Source organism: Schistocerca cancellata, chromosome 1 (assembly GCF_023864275.1).
Source record: "Schistocerca cancellata isolate TAMUIC-IGC-003103 chromosome 1, iqSchCanc2.1, whole genome shotgun sequence".
NCBI classification, from domain to species: Eukaryota; Metazoa; Arthropoda; class Insecta; order Orthoptera; family Acrididae; genus Schistocerca; species Schistocerca cancellata.
Genome location: NC_064626.1, coordinates 1,102,281,524 through 1,102,296,231, shown reverse-complemented (window position 1 = coordinate 1,102,296,231; position 14,708 = coordinate 1,102,281,524). Strand labels below are relative to the sequence as shown.

The 14,708-nt window shown below is 41.1% G+C and overlaps 1 protein-coding gene across 6 annotated transcripts in view; it reads left to right on the top strand.

Moving 5' to 3' along the window:
• The window catches only part of LOC126091870 (parathyroid hormone/parathyroid hormone-related peptide receptor-like), a 509,713-nt gene that overhangs the window by 457,043 nt on the left and 37,962 nt on the right, over nt 1-14,708 (top strand). For all 6 annotated transcript variants that reach the window (XM_049907163.1, XM_049907181.1, XM_049907197.1 and 3 more), the window contains one exon: nt 3,685-3,847. In XM_049907163.1, coding sequence (XP_049763120.1) covers nt 3,685-3,847 — 163 coding nt within the window. The remainder of the gene's footprint in view (nt 1-3,684; nt 3,848-14,708) is intronic.

Sequence of the window (14,708 nt, the reverse complement as noted above, 5' to 3'; positions counted from 1 at the left end):
AGTTTATTGCTCACATTTCACAGGCATTACTACTAATCTCAAGAATGTTTTGAAATTTTAAGAGTATTAGTCTTAATTTCTGTAGTATAATTTATTTTAACAACGATAGAAAATTCAGAATACGTTCCTAAAAGCTATAATATATGAAATGTTAATAGAAGTTAAGGGATTGTGTGGAGCAAATGTAACAATAAAGTGTTTTGAATATGTATTCCTCTTTAAGTTCCTCTTTAATGAAATTACTTTCTTCATTCCAGTGTCAGGTAAATTCAGTACGAAAATTTATTACGCTTTTGCACCTAATTACATGCTAATAAGCATGAGCATTCGTCCCAGAAAATTCAGATACCTGAGAAAGCCATACACTCTGACCTAAGCCAGAACACCTTATACTTACCTTGAGAATATCAGATGCTTTACGCCAGTGGTTCGTTGAAACTTAAAAATGTAGACATTTATTCATGCCTCAGTTTGATATGCAGCTTGACTTTATCTAATCCACTGAAAATACATGTTTACTAGCTGAACTACCTCGATTTAAAAATCACACAGAAGATATACAGAGACTAATCTTTAAATGCAACTTATGTTTCTGAAGGAACGCGTAATAAATAAAATGGTAATAGATGGATGACGACAGAATGAAGGAAATGTAGCGGTTTGTCTAAGGTATCTGTGGATAATTTGTCAAAACATATCAGTAGTTCACAATGTAACATAGAAATCATTGTGATGATGTTATCTGTCAAAAACTGATAATAGTTGACTACATTGAGTGAACTAGTTTTATCGTGTTATCAAATAATATTGTCATTAGCTCCGCAAATGGTAATTTGTGATAGAGATTTCCCCTTGGATTAGAACTCCAACATTAAGGGATTACTCCGTTATATTTAATACTTTTTGTATTTTTAAATTAATTTCATATCAAATTTAGTTTATTCGAACTTAGGTAGATTAGGTTTACTTATGATTTATGCAGAAAAGACTTAAAAGAAGTTAGGTTACAGGTTATGTAAAGAGTATCTAGTGAAATAAGTGGCCGCAAAACAGAAAATGAACTAAAATCGCTTAGTAGTGGAAAGACATCTGAACCATATACAGTACTTATTAATATTTTTGTTAAAAATATTAGTAGTCTTGACAGCAATAAAAAATTTCAATTTGCGTATGACTGGTTACTAAGGAATTAGCACCTATGTACGACAGCATCGTTACAGACTTTGCTTGCTGAAGAATCACTACCCCAGTACACAGCTGGCCATAACACCAACGATACTAACTGTAGCTCAGATTGTGGTTACTAAGGAATCTGTACCTAAGTACAACGTTCGCTACGCCATAATTTCTAAGTGTAACAGGTTGATAGTGAAAAGTAGGCGAAGGCGTGGCTTTTAACGTTTAAAACCATCATGGTACTAATTTCTCTCACTTTCACTACAGTTCGATCACATCATAGGCGAAAAATCATTGGAGACATATTCTAGAAGGATTGTGAGAAATTATTTCCTCCCCATGTGCATCACTTCACCTAACGAATGGAAAAAAAACACATATTATGCTCATTGAACATCTCCCGTGTAAAAATCAGCATGGATTCGCAAACAGATATGGCGAAACGCAGCTTATGCTGCTCGTCCATGGGGTTCGGAGCGCCTATAGAGGTAGAAAAGACGTCCAGGTTCATGCCACGTTCCTCAACTCCGGGAAGGCATTCCAAACTGTTTCACACTATGGTTTAGTGAACTAAATACGGATTTACCGTGTGTAGGACCATATTTAATTCTTAATTTCCTTGCAGAACGAACTCAGCATAGAGCTCGTACTGCGGTTTAACAACAATCATTCTTCTCAACCACCAGACACGAGTGGAACAGGGAAAGGATGAAAAGTTAGTTGTACCAGAAGCACCACATACCGAAAGGTCGAATTGAAGAGTAGAGATGTAGATCCACTGTTTCTTCTACACTTCATGGGTAAGGCGTTTCTGCTCGCTACAGCTTCATGGTTCACTTCAGCGTACCCTGTGTCGTCATCTGTCTCTTCTTTCTCTCGCTATGAAATTCAACACAACCTTGGTTAATCTGGTATTTACCATTCTTTGTAAATTGTCAGTCGAGTTCCATCTGTTTATTAATATTTTATTACGCACTGAACCTCCATGTAATTCATTCCCAATATCTTCAATCCTTATTCTATAGACTATATATCCGTATGTCCTTTAACACTCTATCTATTCAATTTCACTGAGATGCTACTGATTTGACACTCAGGCTTCGTTGACATAAAGCAATGTGGGTAAAGCCGTTATTTTCTGAAATCTCATTTTCAATTCTTTCCTGGCTTTTAAATTTTTAAAAGTTCTTTGAACTGATCCACACGCAGCTTCAAATTTACTAACATTTTTGCTCAACGTCGTTATGTTACAACTTAAATAGTTAAAATTCGACGCTTGTTTTAAAATATTGTCTTATAGAAAAATCTTTGGTGGTACTAGATTCGTTCCCCTGAAAGACATAATCTTGTTTTATTAACTGAGATTTTAAAACAGAGATTTTAATAGACTGTTTAAAAATATAATAACTCCGGTAACTGTGTCTCAGTTATTTGAACAGAACAGTGCTTGAACATGTTTTATAGATGTAGATACGACTCTACACACAATTTCTATGTGTGTCATCACCTGTTGGTCATTCACATATTACTAACCAGAGCAATACAAAATTGAATACATTAGTTTCTCATGCAGCTCATGCCACGTGTGAAAGAAGCTTACGCTTAATAATAAAAGTAAAATCATATTTCATCTACACTGATCAGGTTACTATATTGTAATTGAAACTCACGATGCAGCGGAATAGGTGTTCAGATGTGTAGTTCCGATACAGACGTGACGTCTTGCTGACGAACCTACATAGATCTGAAGATGATAGCGGAAGACCAAAAGTAATCTTATTGCAAAATGCATGCAGCTAAGACTGTGATACGAGCGACGTATAATTTTTTAAAAATTTCAGTACAGCTGTTAAATTTCTCTCGCGACGAATATGTCGGCTGTTGTAGTGGAAAAACTTCTCCAGAAGTACAGATATCAGACTGAATAAAAGCTTTGCTTTAAAATTTTTAAGAGGATATATATTATTGGTCAAATGGTCAAGAATTTGAGAGATGTAAATTATGTACCTCTCAGGTGCACAAGAACTGTAAAAATGTTCCAAATAACATGGAACTCTGAGAGAATAACCATCTCAAGACAGGTAGATGAAATCCCAAAGCAAACTAGTATGAACTGAAATTAAGAAGTAGTGCAATGATACAGGCTCACTTTAGTTCAGTTCTATGAAATCTGTAGAATTAAGAAGCCTCTGGAAGGTGCACATAATTTTTGTAGTGATTCACTCTTCCTAAAATGTGAGTTTATGTGGATTACTAGAGGAGAAAACAAGGAAACAAATTAAAATTGGGTTTAAATTACGCCTCTAAATAGTTAACGTACATCTAATTTCAATGCCTAAAATATGTTACAAACATATGCTTTTTTAAAAATATAAAATTTAAAATTTAGTTTAGTTATATTTACACCTGCTGTGGTATGAGTTTTGAAGTGCAGTATATATCTGTTTACATAGCAGAAATGTAATTATTGTATTCAACGTGTATTAAATAATTTTTGTTTCATTCCAGGGAAATATTTGGGACTGCAAGCTCGTTTTCAGCATTTGGCAATATTTTATAATGGCAAATTATAGCTGGATATTGATGGAAGCTCTCTATCTACATAATTTAATTTTCAATGCACTATTTTCTGATAGAAGTGGAATTGAACTCTACATCATTTTAGGTTGGGGTATGTACAGACATATGAACGTTACATACTATTGTAAAGAGTTGGGACATATTAAATTTAAGATGCACTACAACAAAGCTCTAAATTCTCTATATGAATTTGATCCCATGCTAGGCCACTGACACAAATCTTCCCAGAACTTGTTAATCATCTGTATGATTTTTCAGTGGTTTAATTGTAATTGCTGTGCCATTCTACCAAATCTTATTAAAGGGCTTCATAAATCTGTAGCAGCTGAATCATTTCTTTATGAAATGATTATGATACAAGACGAATTTATACTAATTTTGATTATCAGTTAACGAACTGCTCTAAAAGCAATCCGCTTGTAATATGAATATTCCGTCATTGATCTTCCCTATAACTTTGTAATTAAAGATAACTTGATAGATTCCCTTACATATGAAATTATGTAATAATCAGTGCAATAGTGGTACAAATAATAGCTGGGAATGAGCGACACAAATTAAAGACGCTGAACCTCGACAGCTGCACTGGGATCTTCAGGGGCTATGCTTCATTTGTAACTAAAATTATTTAGCTGGTCAAAAATGCATGTATCTACTTAGTTACAAGAACAGAGGCAGTAATACAAGGGTTGCTCGAAGTTCTACCACCCCGAAGTCTAAATTTATGGAATTAAATTTCCGTTCGTTTGCAGATACAGTTATGCAGTCCTGGCACACTCTGAAATCTCTGTGCAAGCTGCTAGAGGATCCAAGTAGAAAGGTGCAGCCTGTCTCCATTTTATAGTGCGGTCATTAAATCTCGGCATCAGTGGAAATTTTGCAGCTGTGACAGTCTAAACTAGAGCCCTAAAGAAAAATAATTATTATCAGATGGTACTCCACTTTTGCACCTACCTGCGCCATTTTGGTGTGGTCCATGAATCGACGTGCCAGAGTATAATAGCACCCGGATTTCAGTGTGTACCTTGACTGCAGAAATGCATCTGAACATATACAGAAAATATATTGCTTGATTTTAGTTTTTCATGGTGATATTTAAAAAAATAATTGAACGAGACTGAACTCAAAACAGATTAAGGAAAGGATACTGTCATATTAGTCAGTATGAAGATAAATGAAATCATGAGAACGAACCTATTGAGAAGGAAAATATTTGAGCCTTTTCAGAATAATCAGCTTTAGTCGTTGTAGATCCATGAGTGTAACGACTGTAATGAATAATTTCATGTAACGATTGTTTTCATTCCACGAATAAATTGAAGCGGATAGACCTGCAGTCTGTGATATACGTTAAGCAATGTGTGCATAATACATCTCAAATTCAAGAAAAAGAAAAGTAATGCTTAATGTCCTATCGACAACGAAGGTCGTAATAGACGACCGCAGGAAGGGATAGTGAAGGAAATAGGCCGTGCCCTTTCAAAGAAACCATATCAAAATTTGCCTTGGACGATTCAGCGGAATCAAGGAAAAAACAAATCAGCATATATTTTCAGAAATTGGTGCCACACAGCTTTTATACATATGAAAAAGTCATAATACCACCTTGAGCTTCTCGTAAAATATTTTATCCACCCAACCAGATTCAGTTGTCTGACCATCATCAGGTTCTATTAAGTATTCACAGCATCATGTTAGGTGAAATACACTCCTGGAAATTGAAATAAGAACACCGCGAATTCATTGTCCCAGGAAGGGGAAACTTTATTGACACATTCCTGGGGTCAGATACATCACATGATCACACTGACAGAACCACAGGCACATAGACACAGGCAACAGAGCATGCACAATGTCGGCACTAGTACAGTGTATATCCACCTTTCGCAGCAATGCAGGCTGCTATTCTCCCATGGAGACGATCGTAGAGATGCTAGATGTAGTCCTGTGCAACGGCTTGCCATGCCATTTCCACCTGGCGCCTCAGTTGGACCAGCGTTCGTGCTGGACGCGCAGACCGCGTGAGACCACGCTTCATCCAGTCCCAAACATGCTCAATGGGGGACAGATCCGGAGATCTTGCTGGCCAGGGTAGTTGACATACACCTTCTAGAGCACGTTGGGTGGCACGGGATACATGCGGATGTGCATTGTCCTGTTGGAACAGCAAGTTCCCTTGCCTGTCTAGGAATGGTAGAACGATGGGTTCGATGACGGTTTGGATGTACCGTGCACTATTCAGTGTCCCCTCGACGATCACCAGTGGTGTACGGCCAGTGTAGGAGATCGCTCCCCACACCATGATGCCGGGTGTTGGCCCTGTGTGCCTCGGTCGTATGCAGTCCTGATTGTGGCGCTCACCTGCACGGCGCCAAACACGCATACGACCATCATTGGCACCAAGGCAGAAGCGACTCTCATCGCTGAAGACGACACGTCTCCATTCGTCCCTCCATTCACGCCTGTCGCGACACTACTGGAGGCGGGCTGCACGATGTTGGGGCGTGAGCGGAAGACGGCCTAACGGTGTGCGGGACCGTAGCCCAGCTTCATGGAGACGGTTGCGAATGGTCCTCGCCGATACCCCAGGAGCAACAGTGTCCCTAATTTGCTGGGAAAGGGCGGTGCGGTCCCCTACGGCACTGCGTAGGATCCTACGGTCTTGGCGTGCATCCGTGCGTCGCTGCGGTCCGGTCCCAGGTCGACGGGCACGTGCACCTTCCGCCGACCACTGGCGACAACATTGATGTACTGTGGTGACCTCACGCCTCACGTGTTGAGCAATTCGGCGGTACGTCCACCCGGCCTCCCGCATGCCCACTATACGCCCTCGCTCAAAGTCCGTCAACTGCACATACGGTTCACGTCCACGCTGTCGCGGCATGCTACCAGTGTTAAAGACTGCGATGGAGCTCCGTATGCCACGGCAAACTGGCTGACACTGACGGCGGCGGTGCACAAATGCTGCGCAGCTAGCGCCATTCGACGGCCAACACCGCGGTTCGTGGTGTGTCCGCTGTGCCGTGCGTGTGATCATTGCTTGTACAGCCCTCTCGCAGTGTCCGGAGCAAGTATGTTGGGTCTGACACACCGGTGTCAATGTGTTCTTTTTTCCATTTCCAGGAGTGTATAAAATCGTTATGTTCAGATGATAAAAACATGAATAATATATAATATATATAATAGCTCTGAGCACTATGGGACTTAACTTCTGAGGTCATCAGTCCCCTAGAACTTAGAACTACTTAAACCTAAGTAACCTAAGGACATCGCACACAGCCATGCCCGAGGCAGGATTCGAACCTGCGACCGCAGCGATCGCGCCTGGAACCGCTCAGCCACTCCGACTGACCATGAATAATACACCGTTACCATATGGTAATATATATCCCGTCGTCAGTCTATAAATCGAGCGCAGTTTTTATAGACTGACGATCTAATTTATAATACGATATGGTAACAATGGGCTATTCATGAATATATCACAAGACGATAACGATTTTATATATCTCCTAACGTTATGCTACGATTACTTTTATGACGACGATGGTCAGACGACTGACACTGCTTGTATCAATAAAGTGTTTGACCAGTAGCTCAAGACTGTAATACGAAATTTTTCAAATCGTGCGTCAACGAAACAGGTGACAGACGACCACAACTAAACTCAATGTGCAAATCTGTCCCGTATGTGTCCTCTTAAGAGACTGCAAAGTACGTCATGTAAGTGTTTCGACGGTACCACGGTCCCAGTTTATCAGAATTCGTTTTCAATCTGCTACGGAGTACGCTCAGTATTGAAACTTCCTAGCAGAAGCAGGAGTCGAAATATGCAGCACTGCCTCTCGGGGACAACGCGCATGTCTCACAACTCGCCCCCAAAGGTTCGCTTCGAGCATTACCTCTCTCCTATTTTCCAAAAGTGTTGCCACTTACCGAAATGCTTACTCTAAAGTCTAATGGTGAAAGGACAGTTCTCATTCCGCCATCTTTTAAAACGATGGCGTCTTGGACCATGGACATAATAGTTAATTCTGCATTGGTTGTACGCTGTTATGAAATTGATTTTTAAGGTATGTGGTGGACTGGTGCGCTAAACTGCACCATCGCTTTTACTGACTGAGCTGTGCTGATGCACAGAAGCTACAGTGAGCCCCGAGCTGTGGCTAAGGCATTGGACTCGATTCGGGAAGTCTCTGTTGTCCATCACGGACAGGGGACATCGGCTGGTTAAGTAACTGACAACGTCAATGAATTTCACCAACAGCCTTGTAACTTAGGGTGTTATTTTATTTTATTTTGAAGGCTACCAGTTTCAGCATTTCACCATGCCATCGCCAGGAATGTGCAGGGATGCATATATAGCATAGTGAAATATTCAAACTCGTAGCCTTCAAAATGAAATTAAACAACATCTTAAGTTACACTGTGGTTGGTGAATTTCATTGACATTGACAATCAGTTCGGGAAGGGTGGGGACAGAATCCTAGTCCAACTAAACAGATATACACAGATGGGCCAAAACAGTCATCATATCATATTGTTCGACATCTGGAAGGTAATACAGCACCGATTCTGCGTGGGTTTGATTCTATAAGACTTTGGTAGGTTTCCGTGGTTATGTGGCACCAGACGTTTACGAACAGCTCACGCATCACGCGTTTCCCTTAAAGAGCCTGTGGTTTGTGGCCGTGAAACTGGCGCCCGGTCCTAGAAGTGTGCCATCGATTTCAGATCAGCCACGTTTGGTGGCCAAGACGTTTAACGCGAGTTCGCCATCGTACTCCGCAAACCACTGTAGCACGAATCTGACCTCACGAGACGTACAGTTTTTTTTTTCTTTGGTCATCAGTCTACTGACTGGTTTGATGCGGCCCGCCACGAATTCCTTTCCTGTGCTAACCTCTTCATCTCAGAGTAGCACTTGCAACCTACGTCCTCAATTATTTGCTTGACGTATTCCAATCTCTGTCTTCCTCTACAGTTTTTTGCCCTCTACAGCTCCCTCTAGTACCATGGAAGTCATTACCTCATGTCTTAGCAGATGTCCTATCATCCTGTCCCTTCTCCTTATCAGTGTTTTCCACATATTCATTTCCTCTCCGATTCTGCGTAGAACCTCCTCATTCCTTACCTTATCAGTCCACCTAATTTTCAACATTCGTCTATAGCACCACATCTCAAATGCTTCGATTCTCTTCTGTTACGGTTTCCCCACAGTCCATGTTTCACTACCATACAATTCTGTACTCCAGACGTACATCCTCAGAAATTTCTTCCTCAAATTAAGGCCGGTATTTGATATATGCCTTTTTTGCCATAGCGAGTCTGCTTTTGATGTCCTCCTTGCTCCGTCCGTCATTGGTTATTTTACTGCCTAGGTAGCAGAATTCCTTAACTTCATTGACTTCGTGACCATCAACCTTGATGTTAAGTTTCTCGCTGTTCTCATTTCTACTACTTCTCATTACCTTCGTCTTTTTCCGATTTACTCTCAAACCATACTGTGTACTCATTAGACTGTTCATTCCGTTCAGCAGATCATTTAATTCTTCTTCACTTTCACTCAGAATAGCAATGTCATCAGCGAATCGTATCATTCATATCCTTTCACCTTGTATTTTAATTCCACTCCTGAACCTTTCTTTTATTTGTATCATTGCTTCCTCGATGTACAGGTTGAAGAGTAGGGGCGAAAGGCTACAGCCTTGTCTTACACTGTTCTTAATACGAGCTCTTGGTTCTTGATCGTGCACTCTTATTATTCCCCCTTTAGTTGTTGTACATATTGTATATGACCCGTCTCTCCCTATAGCTTACCCATACTTTTTTCAGAATCTCGAACAGCTTGCACCACTTTATATTGTCGAACGATTTTTCCAGGTCGACAAATCCTATGAGAGTGTCTTGATTTTTCTTTAGCCTTGCTTCCATTATTAGCCGTAACGTCAGAAATGCCTCTCTCGTCCCTTTACTTTTCCTAAAGCCGAACTGATCGTCACCTAGCGCATTCTCAATTTTCTTTTCCATTCTTCTGTATATTATTCTTGTAAGCAGCTTCGATGCATGAGCTGTCAAGCTGATTGTGCGATAATTCTCGAACTTGTGAGCTCTTGCCGTCTTCGGAATTGTGTGGATGATGCTTTTCCGAAAGTCAGATGGTACATCGCCAGACTCATATATTCTACACAGTTATACTGCTGGAAAATGGCGACGCCCTCGAGGAAGACATGAAGCGTGAAGGAAAGCAGGTGATACGCAATAATCTTCACGTAGTCCACAGATGTCATGGTGCCTTCGATTACTACCATAGGTACCATGGAAAACCTAGGTGAATGTCCCCCATTACATTGTACAACGTTATTCGTACATACCTGTGGTGTATCAGAAGAGTACATAGAAACTTCAAAGACATACGAGGGGGATTTAGTAAGTGATGTAACACTTTTATTTTTTCGACCTGTTTCGTTTGAAGAAATGCGGAATTGGTTCTGGCATATGGTGGAATATTTCCGCCCCAGCCCCCATAGTTTCGAGGAATTCCGGTAGATGGCGTAGCCTTCAAAACACCGGATTGGTGGCTAGAGCACCTCTATAAGTTCCTACTCCAAATAGTCAACGCACTGTACTGGTAGAGCGCACCACTAAGGGTAAGCGTGGCAATATATGTAGACAAATCATACGCTCATTATTGCAACAGATTATAGTGCGTGCAGATAGGAAACTTAACAAACAGATTGCCCGCCCGGTTAGCCGTTCGGTCTAACCCACGGCTTTCCGGATTGAGAAGGAGCGCCTGGATCCCGTCACGGATCTTCCCGGCGGACTTGTGTCGAGGTCCGGTGAGCCGGCCAGTCTGTGGATGGTTTTTACGCGGTTTTCCATCTGTCTTGGCGAATGCGGGCTGGTTCTCCTTACTCCGCCTCAGCTACACTATATCCGCGATTGTTGCCCAAACAAGTTCTTGACATACGCGTATGCCTCCATTACTTAACCACGCAGACATGGGGGTTACACTCTTCTGGTGTGAGACCATCCCTGTGGGGGTCCAACGGGGGCCGAACCGCACAGTAACCCTGAAAGACTGGTCCGGTGTGGAGCGGCAGAGGGGTGAAGTTGACTGCGGTAGTCGTCGTGGGGCTGTGGACCACTGTGGCTGCGGTTGGGACGGAGCCTCTCCGTCGTTTCTAGGCATCCCGGTTAGCATACAATACAGTACAATAACAATCAGATTTTGAAAGCAGGCTGCTGTCGTTACGCAAGCATGCAAATACCACTCGCGTGCTAATGTTTGCTGCGTTACTAATACCCATATTAGTAACTGTAATGTAAGATAAAAACCTCTAAAGCTACTCTATTCACTGATATGTGTCTATTTTCTGTATATATTGTAGTTTTCGCGCAGCTGTATTCTGGATCCCCATGGTACTGGGTGGTTATAAATCATGTGTAGCTACTCAGGGAGTTCAAGTGTGAGCTTTAATTATCGTCTGGCAACGCAATTTGGTTTATATGCCTTTGCGTTAATGCGCTGGAAAGTTGCAATTCTAGCGCTGTGAATGCAAGAAATATTTCTATATGTAATGCTTCTGGAAGGTGCCATGAGTAGAAAAGGTTAAAATAACGATAAAGGCAAAATTATTTATTTTATTACCAACCGTTGCTCACTCAGCTTGTTCAACCCCGGAGACGTTGACGAGATGCTGCATTCTTAGAACGGCGTCATCAACAGTTGCTCTCAGCAGTTTCTGTTGAATCTGAGGAACGTGTTCCTATGTACTGATCTAAAAATCAGGTAGAGACCGAACGCGTCCCTGATAATCACATTCTTTTAGATATCCCCAGAGCCAAACCTCACAATGGTTAAGATCAGGTAGTCCTCCAGACCATGCATCTGAAAAACCTCTGGAGATAACCAGCTCATGGAAGATTACAATATGCAGATGTTCACCTGGTCTAGTAAAGCAGGAATCACGTGCTGTACAAGGAGGCCTTGATAACGTACAGGCGTCACGATACACCTGACAGACCCTCTGAGCTCTTGTGAAGCAGGAATCACTCGGTGTACAAGGAGGTCTCGATAAAGAACAGGCTTCACGGTACACCTATCAGACCTTCTGCGTGTACTCTCTTCAAAGACGAAAGGACCGAGAATAACGGTGCTTGTGGATCCACACCACACAGTCACCACCACGCCGAGTGCAATGGCTCTTCGTGCACAACATGCGGATTAACTGTAGCCTATATTCAGCAGTTCTCTGTGTTCACTGTACCCTGTGGCTTACACAGAACATTGCCCGGGAAAACTTTATCAACTTCGATCCGTACCAGAAATCGAAGAACAAATTCAGAACGGTGCTTCGGATCGTGAAGTTTCAGTTGCAGCACAGTCTGGATCTTGTACGGATGTTGTTGTGATCTTCAGTCAAGAGACTGGTTTGATGCAGCCCTCCATGCCACTCTATCCTGCACAAGCTTCTTCATCTCCAAGTAACTATTGCAATCTACATCCTTCTGAATCTGCATGGTGGATTCATCTCTTTGCCTCCCTCTATGGTTTTTACCCTACATGCTACCCTCCAGTGCTAAGTTGGTGATCCCTTGATGACGCAGAACATGTCCTACCAACCGATCTCTTCTTCTAGTCAAGATGTTCCACAAATTCCTCTTCTCCCCATTTCTATTGAGTACCTCTTCATTAGTTATATTTTCTACTCGCCTAATCTTCAGCATTCTTTTGTAGCACCAAATTTCAAAATCTTCTATTCTCTTCTTGTCTAAACAGTTTATCGTCCATGTTTGACTTCCATTCAAATATTTTCAGAAATGACTATCTGACACTTAAATCTATATTCGATATTAACAAATTTCTCTTCTTCAGAAACGCTTCCCTTGCCATTGCCGATCTACATTTTATATCCTCCCTACCGCGACCATCATCAGTTATTTTTTTCTCCCCAGATAGCAAAACTCATCTACTATTTTACGTGTCTCACTTCCCAATTCAATTGAGTCAGCATTACCCTATTTAATTCAACTACATTCCATTATCTACGTTTTGCTTTTGTTGATGTTCATCTCATATCTTCCTTTCAAGACACTGTCAATTCCCTTCAAATGCTCTTCTAGTTCCTTTGCTGTCTCTGACAGAATTACAATGACATCGGCAAACCGCAAAGTTTTTGTTTCTTCTCCATCGATTTTAATTCCTACTCCAAATTTTACTTTTTTTTTTGCTTTACTGCTTGCTCAATATACAGATTGAATAACATCGGGGATAGATTACAACCCTGTCTCACTCCCTTCCCAACCACTGCTTTCCTTTCACGCCCGTGCACTCTTATAACTGCCTTTTGGTTTCTGTACAAATTGTAAATAGCCTTTCGCTCCCTGTATTTTACGCCTGCCACCTTGAAAATTCGAAAGAGAGTATTCCAGTCAAGACTGTCAAAAGCTTTCTCAAAGACTGCAAATGCTAGAAACGTAGGTTTGCCTTTCCTTAATCTATCTTCTAAGATAAGTCGTGAGGTCAGTATTGCCTCACGTGTTCCAACATTTCTGCGGAATCCAAACTGATCCTTCCTGAGGTCGGTTTCTACCACTTTTTCGATTCAACTACAAGCGATTCGTGTCAGTATTTTGCAGCCGTGCCTAATTAAACTGATAGTTTGGTAATTTTCACATGTGTCAACACCTGCTTTCTTTGGGATTGGAACTGTTAATTTCTTCTTGAAGTCTGAGGTTACTGCGCCTGCTCATAGATCTTCCTCACCAGATGGTAGAGTTTTGTCATGGCTGGCTCTCCCAATGCTATCAGTAGCTCTAACAGAATGTTGTCTACTCCCAGAACCTTGTTTCGACTTAGGTCTTTCAGTGTTCTGTCAAACTCTTCACGCAGTATCATATCTCCCATTCCATCTTCATCTACGTCTCCTTCCATTTCCATAATATCGCCCTCAAGTACATCGCCCTTGTATAGACCCTCCATATACTCATTCCACCTTTCTACTTTCTCTTCTTTGCTTAGACCCAGGTTTTCCACTGAGTTCTTGGTATTCATACAAGTGGTTCTCTTTTCTCCAAAGGTCTCTTTAATTTTCCTGTAGGCAGTTTCTATCTCACCCTTATGGTATATGCATCTACATTCTCACATTTGTTCTCTAGCCATCCCTGCTTAGCAATTATGCACTTCCTGTAATCTCATTTCTGAGACATTCATATTTCTTTTTGCCTGCTTCATTTATTGCATATTTATATTTTTTACTTTCATCAGTTAAATTCAACATCTCTTCTGTTACCCAGGGATTTCTACTAGCCCTCGTATTTTTGTCTACTTGATCCTATGCTGCCCTTACTGTTTCATCTGTCAAAGGTACTCCATCTTCTTCTACAGTATTTTTCTCCTATTCTTGCCAATCGTTCTCTAATGCTCTCTTTGAAACTCTCTATAACCTCTAGTTCTTTCAGTTTATCCAGGTCCCGTCTCCTTAAGTTCCCATCTTTTCATATTTCCTTCAGTTTTAATCTACAGTTCATTACCAATAGATTGTGGTCAAAGTCCACATATGCCCCCGGAAATGTCTTAGAATTTAACAACTGGTTTCTAAATCTCTGTCATACCATTATATAATTTATCTGAAACCTTCCAGTGTCTTTAGGCCCCTTCCACGTATACAAGCTTTGTACTTGATTTTTAAACCAAGTGTTAGCTATAATTAAGTTATGCTCTGTGCAAATTTTCACCAAGTGGCTCGCTCATTCATTCCTTACCCCATTCCATATTCACCTACAACTTTTCCTTGTGTTCCTTTACCTATTATCGAATTCCCGTCAGTCATGACTACTAAATTTTCCTTTCACTATCTGTATGATTTCTTTTATGTCAATATACATTTCTTCAATCTCTTCCTCATCTGTGGAGCTAGTTGGCATGTAAACGTGTGCTACTGTGG